General features: G+C 35.8%; 1 protein-coding gene across 2 annotated transcripts in view; it reads right to left on the reverse strand.

Annotated features, from left to right (window-relative positions):
- Positions 1-16,240, reverse strand: part of AP3B1 (adaptor-related protein complex 3, beta 1 subunit) — a 236,718-nt gene that overhangs the window by 88,639 nt on the left and 131,839 nt on the right. For both annotated transcript variants that reach the window (XM_010847632.1, XM_010847633.1), the window contains exons 16-20: positions 14,686-14,872; positions 13,585-13,715; positions 8,235-8,343; positions 5,021-5,162; positions 1,502-1,649 (exon numbers count right to left, since the gene is read on the reverse strand). In XM_010847632.1, coding sequence (XP_010845934.1) covers positions 1,502-1,649; positions 5,021-5,162; positions 8,235-8,343; positions 13,585-13,715; positions 14,686-14,872 — 717 coding nt within the window. The remainder of the gene's footprint in view (positions 1-1,501; positions 1,650-5,020; positions 5,163-8,234; positions 8,344-13,584; positions 13,716-14,685; positions 14,873-16,240) is intronic.

Here is a 16,240-nt window from a genome sequence, read left to right on the forward strand (position 1 = left end):
CACAAAACTTCATTAGAATAACTCACTTGTACCCACTTGACAACTCTTAATTTCTTGCTTGGTTATTTTGAAAAACTCTGTTTCTAAAGCTCTTTTATTTTGAATAAAATCTTAGGATCATTTTGTAATTTAATATAAGTAGGAAATGAGAAGATATCCAACTCACTGAGTAGTAAGTTTATAAGAGGCCAGATTAATAAACCTAAAAATCTCAAAGATTTTATGTGAATTTTTGAAAAATAAAATCCCATGTTATATACTACATAGAGACATAAATTTTAAATATAAATTCAGGTTTAAAATAGGTTTTTCTATAATTAAGAATATTTAGAGACAGACAAATACTAGCCAATGTTTAAAGCACGTTTATTCTTTTTCAAAAATATGGTTATTCTTTAACAATAAATCTTGGATGGAGGACAATTATTACTTTGATGAATTTATTTTCATACTTGCCTACACAAATGATTTATTCAAGAAATTCATGTTACTAGAACAAATAAATGAAAAAGATAGTGCATTTAAAAAAAGCTGAATTCAATAAAAGGTAAGATGTGATTATATTTTAAACACATGGAATAATACATTTATTCATAAAAACCACTGCATTTGAAACTGAGCATCACCACGATCCATTTATAGGATGGGAATAATAATTAAAGATCAAAAGGATATATTAAGTCTGAATTTTGTATTAAAAACTACATTTCCCAATTTTTTTTGTTTTTGCTGCTAAGCAGACAAGGTTTAGTGCTACAGATATTGTACTAAAAAACCATAATTGCTCTTTTTTTTCAGCCGCACAGTGCAGCATGCAGGATCTTAGTTCCCCGAGCAGGGATCAAACCCAGGCCTCCTATAGTGGAAGCTTGGAGTCTTAACCACCGGTCCACCAGAGAAGTCCCTATAATCATTCTATTGTCACAAGTGGTTCTTGCATTTGTTTTTAAATATATGTTACTGCATTTTTATTAAAGAATGTATACTCTTTAATTAACCCTTTAAAAATTATTATCCAAAATGCCTGATATATTTTTAAAAAGTATATTAGTCTTAATTTCTTATGAAGCATGTACATTTATATTTCTTTGCTCAGTACTACTTCTGTGAGGGAATAGTACTGAGTAAAGGGGAAGTCAAAGTTCCCTTTACTTCCCATCTGGCAAAAGTTTCCCTTGTCACATCACAGCCAATGACAAAAAAGGTCATACTCAGAACACTGAGGTCTCTAATTGTGGTTGGAAAACGTGAAGTTAAAAAAGTTTCTAACTTCTCTGCAGAACTGAGTTATGAGGGAAGTAATAATATACCAAAAAAAAAAAATCAAAATAAAATCACAGGTGTGGATGAACGAACATGGTGTTTAGTTGTCAGTGACATATTAAATTCCTTCCCTGCTTTCTTGATTTTCAACAAAACAAATTTTTAGAAATATTTATTCTTAATTGCAAAAAGGCTAAAGAATATTTACTTTCTGTTACAAAAACGTGTAATCTCTTACCTTAGTAACTTTTCTGGATTCAGATTCACTTTCAGATTCCGATTCTGATTCAGAATCCGAAGAACTCTCTTCTATTGAACTAGATTCACCACTGGAAGACTCTGAAGTTTTAGAGTTTTCTTTTTCCTTATCCACATCTTTAGAATCACTAATCAGAATAATAAAATTTGAAATATTAGATACTTACGTTAAAAAGTAGTTTGAAAAATCAAACGACAAGTATTACCATTTTTCCATTTTGTGTATGAATCAAAATCTTTATTAGGGAAGTGTATTTCACTGAGAACCATTTCTTTTTAGTGTATAGACAGTAAAAATGGTTTTAAAATTCCAAAACATGTTAATGAAATAATAATAAAGACAGTATTATCTATAACTAAATGAATCAGAACCCATTCAAAACTAAACCATATCACACACACTTCAAGTGCAAAAGATCATAAAATGAGACTAAATGACATCATAAGTAGAAAACAATAATTAAATGTTTGATTTACTAGGACTACACATTAGGTGCTAACATTAACAACTTCAGAAATACTTAGGCAGATTTTAAAATACTATCTCAAAATACTCATTAAAAATTTAAATACTTATAATCTACTTTTGCTAATACAGACTTGCATTTTATAGATTATTCTGCCCAAGAAAATGATTTACATATGTTCCCAAATGTGACCCTTTAATATATATGAGAAAACATCAAGCAGTTCAAAAGAGAATTCTTCTAATGTACTAAATTTTACTAAAAATGTCAGATAATCAGATAAATACTAAAGTTTTAAAAGACCCAATGATCAAACCTAAGTGCTGATGTTCATTTTGTTCACTCATTCCCTTGACAAATATTTACTGACTGCCCTCCATGAGCTGGCACTATGTTAGGTGCTAAGAGTAACAGTGGTTAGTAAGATACAGATGATCTCCATTCTACTCCTTTATAGAGTCTACAGTCAGTCCATTGGAAGATACAGAGAAGTTAAGTTGGCAGTGACAAGAAAGCATGGTAAACAATAAGTAACAAAGTATATACTGTGTCCTGAGAATACCTGAAGGAGCATCTCAACAAAACGGACCAAGACTGGGACCCTTCCTAGAGGAAGAGACACACAAGTTGAAAGAGGAATAAGGCAGGAAGAAGGGAAGGGGAAAAGGTCTCCAGGAAGAGATAACACACAGTGTTCGCTCAGGGGAAAAGAGAGAGCTTGTGATCTTTTTTATTTTCTCAAGTTTGAAGGTCTAACTTCTCTTTATCATATGTGCGTGTATGTGTATATTGTTTTAAAAATCCACCTTGTGCCAGATAGTATAAGGCAATTCATAAACAATTATCTAATTCAGATGTTTTAACGCATTCTTCCCAGGTAGTGCTACTGCTAAAGAACCCACAGGCCAATGTAGGAAACATAAGAGACGTGGGTTTGATCCCTGGGTCAGGAAGATCCCGTGGTGGAGGGCATGGCAACCCACTCTAGTTTCCTTGGGCTTCCCTGGTGGCTCACATTGTAAAGACTCTGTCTGCAGTGCAGGAGACCTGGGTTTGCTCCCTTGGTTGGGAAGATCCCCTGGAGGAGGGCCTGGCAACCCACTCCAGTATTCTTGGCTGGAGAATTCCAAGAACAGAGGAGCCTGGAAGGTTACAGTTCACAGGGTCACAAGAGTTGGATACGACTGAGCAACTAAGCACAGCACAGCAGTTATGACTACTAAAGGGTGGTTTTGAAGATACTTAGACCTCTTTAGCTTTAAAAAATTATCACATAGTTATACTGGCAAAGCTTTTTAAAAAATTCTAAGAGTCAAGAAGAAAAACACCTGGGGAGGGTGAGTGGTTAGGCAACTGGAAGAATCGATATTTCCCTGAACTGATTTTTGTGCAGGAAATACGTGATTGCTGTTTATTAAAAATGAAGTCATGGTAACATCTCAGAGCACATGTAATTATATTTGATGACTAAAAAGTGTGTTTTTTTTCCTTCCCCTATCAGAGAATGGCAATTTATATTTCCCATTTAGTGGTTAAAACATATACCTAAAATATAAGGTTTAGAATGTATCTGAGATTTCCTTTTATATAACAAACAATTTCTAAAAATTCAAACATGAGTTTAAAAAAGCCTGTTTCTGAAGAAAAAAACAATGAAACTAACACAATTTATGATTATAAGCTTCTAGCATATTGACTTTTGCTATCAGAAAAGACACTTAGTGCTCTGAACAAAACTTTGCCTTCCTAAGAAATATAACATTCTTCACAAACTAAGTAATCACAGATGGATATGAGTTTGAGCAGACTCTGGGAGACAGTGAAGGACAGGGAAGCCTGAAGTACTGGAGTCCACGGGGTCACAAAGAGTCGGACATGACTTAGCGGCTGAACAACAACAAATCACAGATATTCTGATATTAAACTAGAAGCACAGAACCTCTCTCTGAGAAAAGACTACTACAAACCAAGCAACTGGCTTGCTGCAACAAGTGAATGATTCTGACTATACTTAGCTTCTAGCCTTTAAGATAAGATTTTAAAGGTAAAAGTGTTATTTTATTATGCATCACTCAATTTTGATGGGTAATTATTGTTTACCTTACTGCTTAGAGTTTCAGATGTTAATCTAATGAAAAGAATTTACTGGTAACTAGCTTTTTAACTTTGCATGATGAAAAGCCTGTATTAATTTAACCTACAGATTTCATTTGTTCTGAACAGGAAAAACAATATAAATCACTTTTAAAATCATTAAATCCTGACTTAAATTAATAAAGTCATAATTAGGGCATTATGCTGTGTTTGTTATGGAAGTGGCAGGGCGAGCTGCTTTAATTACTGTCTGTAATAAAAGGAGCAGAGAGCGTACTGCGCCCCAATCAGTGCTGTCAGCCACGACTGAGCTGGGCTGCAAGCTCATCAACTGAGTGGGCAGCAGGCTCCCAGGGAAAGGGCCATCGTGTCTGCAGAGGCCACTCTCTGACAGCAGTGGGGAAAACAGACTCAGACAATCCAAGGTATTAGCCCCAATTACTCAAAATTTTAATGACATTTTAACACATGATAATATTGTTGATAATGGGAGATCTTAAAAAGTGCTAACACTTAAATACCTTATGACCGTCTTCCTTCACAGCCCCTGACTCTAATATTTGGATCATAATCTTTTTAATATAACATTATTTAGAAAAATCAATTGTCTTAGTTACATAATGGCAAAGTGTTGAAGGATTTAATTTTCACTCTCAGCAAAATTGCTGCAAAAGGTAATTAAGTGTTTCATACCAACTGCGTGATCACTTAACTCGGCTTTCCAAGGTTACACCAATTTTCAAAATGTAACCCCAAGATTTGTTCAAGTTCAAAATGGAAACTGAGCATTACAAGTAGGAGAATAATGTGAATCAGTATTTTAAATTAATATTAAAAGACTTACAGCCTGTTTGGAGAGATAAACATACACTCATTTTTTCACTCAGTGTTAGAGCAGGGGAAAAGACCACAGAATGTTTGTGAAGGCAAGAACTCACCCTCTCCCTCTGGCTCTGGAGCGTGTGGCCGCTCTTCCCTTCCCGGCCTCTGGCTCACTCCCACTCTCACCCGAGTCCTCAGCGCTGTCCCCACTGCGGTCGTCTTCCTCGTCTTCCCCACTTTCACTTCCAGACTCACTCTCTGAAAAAAAAAATAACCAGATGCTCTTTGATTTATAGCCACTTAATAAATACAAGGGACAGAAGCAAGTATCAACATTCATCACAAATGAAATGAGATGCTGAGTTTTCACATAGTGGACCCCACTGGATCCATAGTCTCTATATCTGCTGTCTGGTCACTCAGACCTCCAGAACCCTGCAGCAGAGTGAGCACAGTGGGGCTCCAATACCCAGAGAAGGAATAGAAAAGACCCACCAAGTAAAACAATGTGAGCATATATTGCTTCCCAAACCCATACATGTCTTAGCTACAGCAAACTTTTTATTTAAAGACTGATTATGAGGATGACTCATCAGAAAAGGCCCTGATTATGGGAAAGAGTGAAGGCAGGAGGAGAAGGGGACAGCAGAGGGAGAGATGGTTGGATGGCATCACCGACTCAATAGATGTGAGTTTGAGCAAGCTCCGGGAGATGGTGAAGGGCAGGGAAGCCTGGCGTGCTGCAGTCCATGGGGTTGCAAAGAGTCCGACGTGACGGAGCAAACGAACAATGAGGATGATATAAGAATAAAGAAATATTTTATTTCCTCTACTTATAATGGGAAATTTTATTTAAAGAAATAGAAGGGATTATTGATCTTAGGAACAAATTTTGAGAGGGAAAAAAGCTGTTCAAATCATCTTCAAAATTTCCTTAATTCAAAGGCAACAAAGCAAAATCACTAATCAAAAAGTACTTACTTTAGCTAGTGTAAGAGTTTTCCATAAGTCAAAGAAATGATAAAGTTAGACTGAGGAACTACAAAGTTAAAACTTTTCTGTATAAATTATGGCATACTAGGGCTCACTGAAGAAGTAAAGTGAAGTCGCTCAGTCGTGTCCGACTCTTTGCGACCCCGTGGACTGTAGCCTACCAGGCTCCTCCGTCCATGGAATTCTCCAGGCAAGAGTACTGGAGTGGGGTGCCATTTCCTTCTCCAGGAGATCTTCCCCACCCAGGGATCGAACCCGGGTCTCCCGCATTGCAGGCAGACGCTTTAACCTCTGAGCCACCAGGGAAGCCCCATATACAGCATGTTTTTGTGTATTTTAAACAGGAAGCATAACTTTTTGGTAGCTGAAACGATGACATGTACAGAGTTGTACCCTGGATAAGAGGACACACTGTTTTCCTAGCCTATGATCTATCTGATGACGTGTCCTCAGGGAGGAATATGTTGCTGTTGTTCACTCACTCAGTTGTATCCAACTCTCTGTGACCCCATAGGCTGTCGCATGCCAGGCTTCCCTGTCCTTCACTATCTCCCAGAGTGTGCAAAAACTCACGTCCCTTGAGTTGATGATGCCATCCAACCATCTTGGCCTATGATCTATCTGATGAAGTGTCCCCAGGGAAGAACATAACCTCTAGTTAAAATAGTATTCTAATAGGTAAATAGTAGTATCTACTCTATGAAGATTAATTTATGTATCACACAGCAAAAAGCTAGGAATGCCTGTATTCTTTTGGAATAGCCTAGAGTGATAAGCATGAGTTTTCAAGCTGGAACGTCCATGTTCAAATCCTGGCCCTGACACATACCAAGGTGTAAGACTGAGCAGTTATTCAACCTCTCTGGGTCTTGGCTTTTTTTTTTTTTTCAGCAAAGCTCCATCAGAGCTGTTGTGAAGAGTAAATGATTTGAAATGCGTAAAGGTGATTACAACACAACAGTACTACCACATGGTAAGGCACTCATCGCCTTGAGCTTTTAAAATTTTCTTCTTTATCATTTCATAAGAAAAGAAAAAAATCTATCATTTTGTTTGTTTATTTTTGGCTGTGCTAGACCTCTGCTGCCTTGCACGGGTCTTCTCGAGCTGTGCCGAGGAGGGGCTCCCCTTCATTGCGGCACAAGGGCTTCTTGCCGTGGCGCACCGGCTTCAGTAGCTGCGGCACGGAGGCTCAGCCCTTGTGGCGCGTGACCTTATACCGGGTCCGAGACATGTGGGGTCTTCCCAGACCAGGGATCGAGCCCATGTCCCCTGCAGTGGCAGGTGGAGTCTCATCCACTGAGCCATCAAGCCAAGTCCCATTGTGACTTTTTACAAAGAGCAAAATTTACCTTTACCCAAACTTTAGAAAACAAAACTGTTGATTAAGGGTGTCTTGAATTTGTTGTGAAGTCAAAGTTAAGCACACATACATGTTAACTTAGATAACTGGCTTATGCTATAAACAATAATAAAAAAAACTTATAGCATGTAAGTTACTTTTCATGTTTATATGGGAGTTCAAACCAAATCTGGATCCAGTTCATTTCAGGCACCATTTATTTAAATTTTCAAGTTAGAAAAATCTTTGAGGAAATTTGTTTATCTTCAAGAAGACGTGTTCATTGGAAAAAAAACTGGTATCTTCTAATAAGAAAAGTTTTCTCCTTCTTCTGGTAGCTAAAAGGGAACTCTTAATATCCCTATTATACGTGTTCAGATAATGCCATGAAAAGCCATAATGTTACTGGAATATTTCAAATACATACTGAAAAAGGTTAGACTCTAAATAGAACATGAGCTTGTGAATAAATGGGATGGAGACAAATATCTGTGAGACACTCTTAACTACACAACATATCTTTCTCAATGGTCTATGTCATTCCTGAAATTCCATATTTTTAGCATTAGCTGTTTGGATTGAAGTAATTTTCCCCATTTTTCAGCTTATTACTTCAGAAAATAACACACCACAGACTAATTTGTCAAATACTGAAAACAAAGCCTTGCCAAATGTAAATTTATGTTTTTCAACACGTTAATGAACATCCCAGGCAGTGTGGGTTAGAATTCAGAAAAGCATGAGCTCTTTTTTCAATTCTGTCATTTTTTAGTTATGGGTCTAAGAGGCAATGTCAAATAAAAAGCGGTTAGAAATTACTTTGAAAACTTACGTATCAAAATTACTTTGACATGTAAATGAAAGGAATTGTTTCAATCGTGTACACTTCACCTAAACCTGCTGGCTGAATGTTACGCTCTGGGCCTCCGCGTTCTGCAGGGAGCACGGCCTATAAGCCACGGTGAACAAGGCTTTCCAATGGATTAAAGACTCACCACTGTCACTGCTGCTCTCAGAAGAGTCCTCTTCCTCCTCAGATTCGGAATAAAATTTCTTATCAGGATTCTCTTTCTTTGCTTTTCCTGCTGGGGTCCATTCTTTTGCCTGATTTAAAAAAAAGTAAAAATGTAAATATCAAGGAATTCTCAAAAGGGATGTAGTCTTCAGGCAGACTTAATCATTCGGAATACTCTGTGAAACCAGAAGGAAGTTTAAAGCCTCAGTAGAAAAGGCAACACTGAAAAGTCTTGGCATTAAGACTGATTCCCACTACCCCTAAGTACAGAAACATAAACTCTCACTCAGAGCCTATTATTTTAGATCCACAACCTTATATATAACATATAATTTTAGATACATTTGTATTCGTTGGTCTATAGAAGATTTAAGCTAAAGTAAGACAGTCTCGAAGAGATAAGGGCAATTAGAGGCAGAAGTAGTAAGAGCAGTAAGAAATTCAATTTCACAGCTTGATGTTCTGTGTGCTGTGCTTAGTCGCTCAGTCATGTCTGATTCTTTGTGACCCCATGGACTGTATGTAGCCTGCCAGGCTCCTCTGCCCATGGAGATTCTCCAGACAAGAATACTGGAATGGGTTGCCATGCCCTCCTCCAGGGGATCTTCCCAATCCAGCGACTGAACCCAGGTCTCATGCATTGCAGGCGGCTTCTTTATCATCTGAGCCACCAGGGAAGCCCAAGAATATAGGAGTGGGTAGCTGATCCCTTCTCCAGGGGATCTTCCCAACCCAGGAATCAAACCAGGGTCTCCCCAGCATTGCAGGTGGAGTCTTTATCAGCTGAGTTACCTTGATACTGAGGTTTTTAAAAAAAAGAAAACATCTAGTGTAGGCAACAAATAGCCTGTACCATCTCAACCACCTGAACCCTGGGGTAATTCTTGATTTGTGTGTTTGTCATATCCTAGATATCTAATCCACCAAGAAAACCTATAGGCCCCTTGGTCCTTTACCACCTTACTCAGAGCCCGCCTCCCCCCTCTTGGATCACCGTAATAGTCTCCAACTGGCTATCTTGTGTCTAGTTTCATCTTTCACCCCCACTCCAAGCTGGCTCAAAACAGCAGCTAGAATGATTTTATTAATTCCAATCAAGCCCCTCTTTCTTTGAAAAGGTCTGCAAAGGCTTCCCATTCACTTAGAACAAATGAAGCCCTTACGATAAAAACTCGTCAGCGCTACCTGACTCCTGCTGCTGCTCTCCCTCTTGCCCACTTCCCTCCAGCCACTCATCACAGGGTCTTCAAAGACCCCAGACGTGCTCCTTGAGGCCTTTCTCCAAAGGTGATCCTACTTCCAGCACCCTCACCCCAGATGACCACATGGCTCATTTCCTCACTTCTTTCAAGACTCTGTACAAGTGCCACCTCAGGGAGGACCGCTCAACCGAAAATTTCAACCTCCTGTGGAGGCTGATCTTCCTTTGCACTAATTTTTTTTGTTGTTTTTTGGTCATAGCACTTATTATTTTCTAATATACTACTGTATACAATTTATATATTTATTGTAATTGTCAGTCTATCCCTGCAAAACATCAGCATCTGGAGATCAGAGACATTTGAATATTTTGTACACTGATATATCTTAAATGTGTCTGGCACAAAAACTATTAGTTGAGTGACAGACCCTTAAAAACTTTAACACAGTGTATTGAAGTAAAATAAATTATTTTCATAAGTGTGATTTTGATTCATTAAGAAAAAGTTAAATGTTTCATACACTCTCTTTTAACGGGCAAGAAATGTGTATTTTTTAAAAGGTCAAGAACAGTTAAGACGCATTTATTTATCACACTTCAGAGTTTTCACTATGTGCCAGTCTGCTAGGGTAACATTTGTTGTAAAGAAATTTACAGTAAGACTGAGGTTCTTATTCAAGAATGGTTCTCAGCACTGGATGTCTGTCAGAATCACCTGAGAATACTTTTTTAAAATACTAATATCAATAATAAAAATACTAATGCTAAAAATGCTAACACTTGGGACCCACTTCCCAAGATTCTGATTGGTCTGGTACAGGTCTGACAGATTTGTTTTAAGATATCCATATGAATATAGTATAAAGCTAGGTTTAAAAACCACTGCTGTAGAGGGCTTATGGGCTTAAGATATGTTGCTTACAAAGGTAAGCTTCAGTAATCTGGAAAATTATTATCTGGACAATAATAGAAAAATGAGCAAAAATTACTCAAATATATTTGAGTAAGATACTAACATAAGATCAACAATACTGCTTTTTATGTATGTTTAAAATGCTCTGTCCTCCAGATATGAATAAAGACAGTATTCTATAAACAAAGTTCTCCTATATTTAATAAACAGTAAAGTTCGTATTTTTCTTAAATCCAAACAAATACATTTTTCTGCAGGCTAGTAAAGTGTGTGTCAGGTCAATTTATGAAAAAAAAATTAGTTAGACTATGGCTGTCAGGAAAAGACTAAGTCATCATATAAAGAAAAGCAGGCGCCTATGCTCAGAGGGGCATAATATTTTGACAGGGCCATGGATTCTCTATTCATGGAGTTTAAGGTTTTAAAGCGTAAAGACTAATAAGTATTTTAATTTTTGTTATGGTACGTTATGACTATGATAATTGTATCATTCTTAGCAAAGGAAATAAAAGGGTAAAGAGAAGAGGAAAAAAAATAACAGCACTAATTTGAAAGTTTCAATATAAGATAAAATATTGATAGTAGATGTGTTTATAAAGCAAAATACCCTTGATATGCAAAACTGAGAGAAAAGGATCTTTTAGAACCAAGTAAAAACAAAAACTGCAAGGAATCTTGAAAATTTACTAGTGGCATAATATATATAGTAGCTAATATCCTGGAAATGTGTAATGCAAAGTGACTTCTAGTGTCAGTGTGACTAGGTTCCATATTGTTTTGATTAAAGTATTAGATTGTCTAAACTTAGGCTGTTATTCTTGCTAAGTTAAATTTCATAGTAATAAGACATGACCCTGTAAGATGACTTTACAGTAAGACTAGGGTCACACATATATTATGTGCATAAATACATTGATGCAACTTTAGAGAGGGATGAGGTAGAATGAAAGGCAAGAAAGATTATGTGAACATTACTTTCTACACTACTGCAGCCAAATTTGATAACAGAACTATATATGTTATTTTTATATTTAATTAAGTCTTCATAGTATAATTTCAAGTCAATGTGTCCAGAGACAAGTAGATTGAAACTGTTTTCTACATGGCATCAATGGAGAGTGAGTTTTTTCCAACCAAGTTCCATCAGTTATAATTATTCTCCATAATAAGTTACCAATTATTAATTTCCACAATGTAGTCAGCAAAATGAAAAAGAAATCAATCTGTCTCTGTTCAAATGGACAGGTGAAATGAATATAAGAAAATAGGTTATTCAAGTACTGTCCCTATAGGTAGTTAATGCTCAGAAGAGCACAAGAAAATGGAAGAAGCCAGCCAAACAGCCAATCTATCAGCCAATATAAGAACACTGCTGAGACCAAATTAAACTGCATGGCATTGCTATCAATTTCTGAGATGATATTTTTATTTAACTTTTTTTGTGTGTGTGTGGATTGGGGCAGCAAGGAGGAGGGATAAGGGTAGAAGTAGGGTGGGATAAAAGGGTGATTCTACTTGGGCCAAAACATTACGTACCTAATAATGAAAAGGGACAGAAACATAAAAACAAACAGGCAAAAGAAATTAGGAGAGAGTATTACTTACAACAAAGAACATTCTCTTTGTATGCTAGTATCTGACCAAATGTTTCATAAATAAGCCAATCTTTTTGAAGAATACTTAAGAGTAGTATGTATATTTGAGGAGAAATCACCAAACTTAGTTGCAAGGAGAAACATGGAACTTGTTAGTTTTATATTTTAAAAAATTGTCTCTAAATAGAGATAATTTGTCACAACCTGAAAACAGTGGTGCTAATAAATACTAAGGACAGTCCAGAATTGCAACAACCTCAAGCTTCCTCTCATTATGTTACATAATAAAATGCAGTAAGAGCGTGAACAGTGGACTCAGATATGAAGTGGTATTCCAATTCTATCACTTACTAGCTATGGGAACTTGGGCAATTTACTTAGGTTCTCTGAACCTTCGTTTCGTCATCTGCAAAACGGGAATGACAATCACCATCGCTTATAATAATTATGAGGTTTAAACAAATAATGATTATAAAATATTATCAAAGAACACTACCTGGGTTAGTTACTGGTTATTATTGCCCTGGCCACACTCCAAAGCCGGATAAGTTTGAGTAGTTAAGAGAAACATACTTTTCAAAGCAGTCAAATTAAATGGCTGTGCCCCAAGAATTTCCTGGCAGTCTAGAGGTTAGGACTTGGCACTTTCACTGTTGTGGCCCACGTTTAATCTCTGGTCAGGGAACTAAGACCCTACAAGCTGCCAAGTGTGGGTACGGAATTCTTCTATTTAAAGGAAGACAGTTTTTTCCCCATTGTATAAGGAAAAGTTAGTAGGCAAGAAGATTAACGGACTTTCTCATAGGAATTATAGATAAAGACTAGTTACCTGAACCCTAGTTCAATATATGTGCTGTACTGGAAAGGCACCCAGGATGTAATAAATAATTGTTCTTTTTATTAATTCTATTTAAAAAAATATCAGATATCTTTCACATAATCTTTAAAGACAATAAGAAGACCTCTCTTTATTTTTCTTGTTTATATAAGAAAGAGATAATATTAGGAAAGAACATTAATTCCCTTATTTTAGTGGCCAGCATGTTATAAAGACCTAGGAAAAAAGTATTTATACAGAGACTTTTTTTTTTAATGTGAAGCAATATATTATTCATTAATTGTGACCTTGTTCAAGGATATTTTTGGTACATAATGCTTCCTATTTATATTTGGCTTCATGTGAAAAAGGTTCCTCAGAAAAGCCAAAAGAACACTTTGTATGGTTTTTCTGGAAGAGATAGCAAAAATGATTTGGAAAATATTGACAGGAAGCTTATGAGTCTCTAAACTAAGTGGGAAAAGCTCAACTCAATGAAACTAAATACCTTAGAAATTGAATCTGCACAGCTACAAATGCAGTATCACAAATGTGGGTGGCACTGATGCAGAGAATTCAATTCTCTATTTCCTTGAAGAAAAGGAACAGTACATGTACAATGACATAGGAATACTACAATATTTAGTTCCCATAGCAGCAAGATATATCTAACACATTACATTTAGAAATACCAGAACAATTTTCAGTTTTCACCCCCCCCCAAAAAAAGCTTTTATACAAAACAGCAGCTATCCTAGAATCTCCTACTGCTTGACAAAATTAATTTCAGAAAGGTCAACTTACCAACTCTATTACTTCTACATTTCGAACTGATGGGTCAGGCGCCACCTCTGGCCAATTAGATAATTCCAGGTACCCAGTTGCTTTGGTGTTGAGAGTGTGAGATAAAGTGCCAAGCTGGAAATGATCCCTATCTATTAAAATAAAGGAAAATATAAAATAAACAATCTGAGCTGCATATAACAGAGAACAATCCTAACCAGAGCTCAAGGTAATTGGCATATTACCTCAAATGTCAAGGAATAAATATAAACTAGGAAACTCTTCACAGGTCAAAAAAACTGATTTCAGTCCACAGATTACAATAATCTCCCCGATAATGGTCAATAAAAAAGCTAATCAGTCAGTGTGTTTAGAGGTGTTGCTCTGATATGTAGCTTCTCTAAAAATTACTTTACTGTGAATATTAAGAATGACAGCACAGTTAAACAATCCATATACATGTCTTGCCACCAACACATTCAGAATTTTAATAGTTTTACTACAAAACTGAACTGCTTTTTATCCCTTTACAACAATTAAAGGAGAAACAATATGAAAACCAAAGTATATAATCATTCGATTCCCACTGTAATGGCTACTTGCGAAACTGATAAATTACTCCTTTTAAAAAGCTGGGGAAAATAAGTCAATTTCCATGTCTGAAAAGCAAACAAATATAAAGGGATACTTCTATGAAATAATTCTTTCCGGAAAAGCTTATGTTAGTGTACACAGAATATTTAATAACTCACTATTAAGGTGAATTACATATCCCTTATTAAACAAAGCTATCTATTTAAACCAGAAATGAAGTCAATGTCTGCAAAAACAACACAGCTTTTATCTATTGTTCAGTCCAATCATTTGGTAAGAATAAACGTCAGAACATTGAAATTATTTAGGTAAATAAGGCCTATAAAAACATAAACTTGAACTAACTAATATAAAGCTTGTATCAGAGAAGAGATGAATGAATAGACAGCACACTTTTCGTATTTATATATTTATACACACTAATCACACATTTTCTAAGAGATAAATTTTAAACATGTTAGAAATGGGATATAGTATCATAAGTTTTAAGACAACATAATATCTGCAGGTATATTCTGATAATAATACCTTTAAAAGGAGATTCAAGCAGTGGTGCGGGTTTCTGCGCCAGGAATATTTTTTTGGCATATTTACTTAAAGCTCCACTCTTCTCATTCGGAACAATAAGCTGCCTAATAAATCTTGTACGATCTCTGATGTCGTAGTTTTGATCATACTTGCCGAGATTTAATATGTACTGGGTAAGCAATTTTGTCTGTTGGAAAAAAACAGAACAAGATGAGAATACAGTTATTTATGATTATTGATAACTCTGGATAAACATATTTAAAGAGGTAATAAAAATGAATGGTTATGTCAAACAAATGTTGTTCCATAGGGAATATGCATTTCTAACACTGCAAATGGAATTCTGAAGCCAAAGCACATGTCCTCTTCAGTATTGGGGAGGTGAATGCTGAGTACTGAGAAGCAGCCATGTGCTAGATTATTAAACTGCTGAAGTGGAAAGAAAGGCATCATTAAAAAAATAATCATATATGGCAAACCCGCTGAAGGGTCTACGTGAGAATAATGAATGTGGAAATACAACTAAAAACATGGCACTCAAAACTTAATCGGAAAAATATGCAGGACATCAAAACATCAGAGAGTATTAGGGGGCTGGCAAACTGCTTCTCCTGAGGTGTGTTTTATGAAGAGATACTGTCCCTGGCATAAGCAGTGTCTGCACTCTGACTGCACTCAGTTACTTTACCCTGAATTATGACCCATTAAAGCAGACACATGAATCACTGAACTGGATTACTGCAAATTATTTGCAGTGCATTTAGCTGTTACTTTTTCATAAAAGCAAGCTGCTGATGCCCTCTAAAAACTAGGATAAAAGACTCCTTCCATTTTTTTCCCCATATTGCTTATGGCCTCTAGTAATATTGGTCATTTATTTATTTATGTTAGGGAACAACTTATTATAGTAGCTTTTACACTCTAATAAGATTTCCTAAGTCAATTTTTGACTGTACTACATTAACATATATTGAGATAATTTTAATAATAATTAAACCAAAATTGAAATGTTAACAAAATAGGTTTGTATTTTCCACTCATTACTTTATTGAAAAAGCATAATTTTAATTTAGAAGGTTACACATATACAATTCTAACTATAAACAGGATTCATAATACATGGAAAAAATAAACATCTACATTAGAACATTTTATAGACATTAGAAATGGATTAAAAACAATAAAATCCATCAAGTCAGGTAGAGCTAAAGATAGTTCTATAACAATAAGTCAAGATACAGGAATGGTGTGGCAAACTCTTTTACAATATTAATTCATTAAGATAATTGGTTTGGATAGAAAGCAACCTTCTTTCAGTAACAATCTATTTAAAAACCATTAACCTAGTTTTACTAAACTAGAACTACAAAAAATACAGATGAAAAATGTTAATAGAGCTATTCTAAATTTGGTTAACAACAACTGCTATTCACTAATTACTAGACTACATTGGTTCAACAACAGATAAGAAAATTTCTATGATTGATTTTTTAAGGACAATCAGCAAAACAGTCACCAAGTGAATAACCCAGGTCAATCCAAGGTACAATGGACT

This window comes from Bison bison, unplaced genomic scaffold (genome assembly GCF_000754665.1).
Source record: "Bison bison bison isolate TAMUID 2011002044 unplaced genomic scaffold, Bison_UMD1.0 scf7180017864252, whole genome shotgun sequence".
NCBI classification, from domain to species: Eukaryota; Metazoa; Chordata; class Mammalia; order Artiodactyla; family Bovidae; genus Bison; species Bison bison.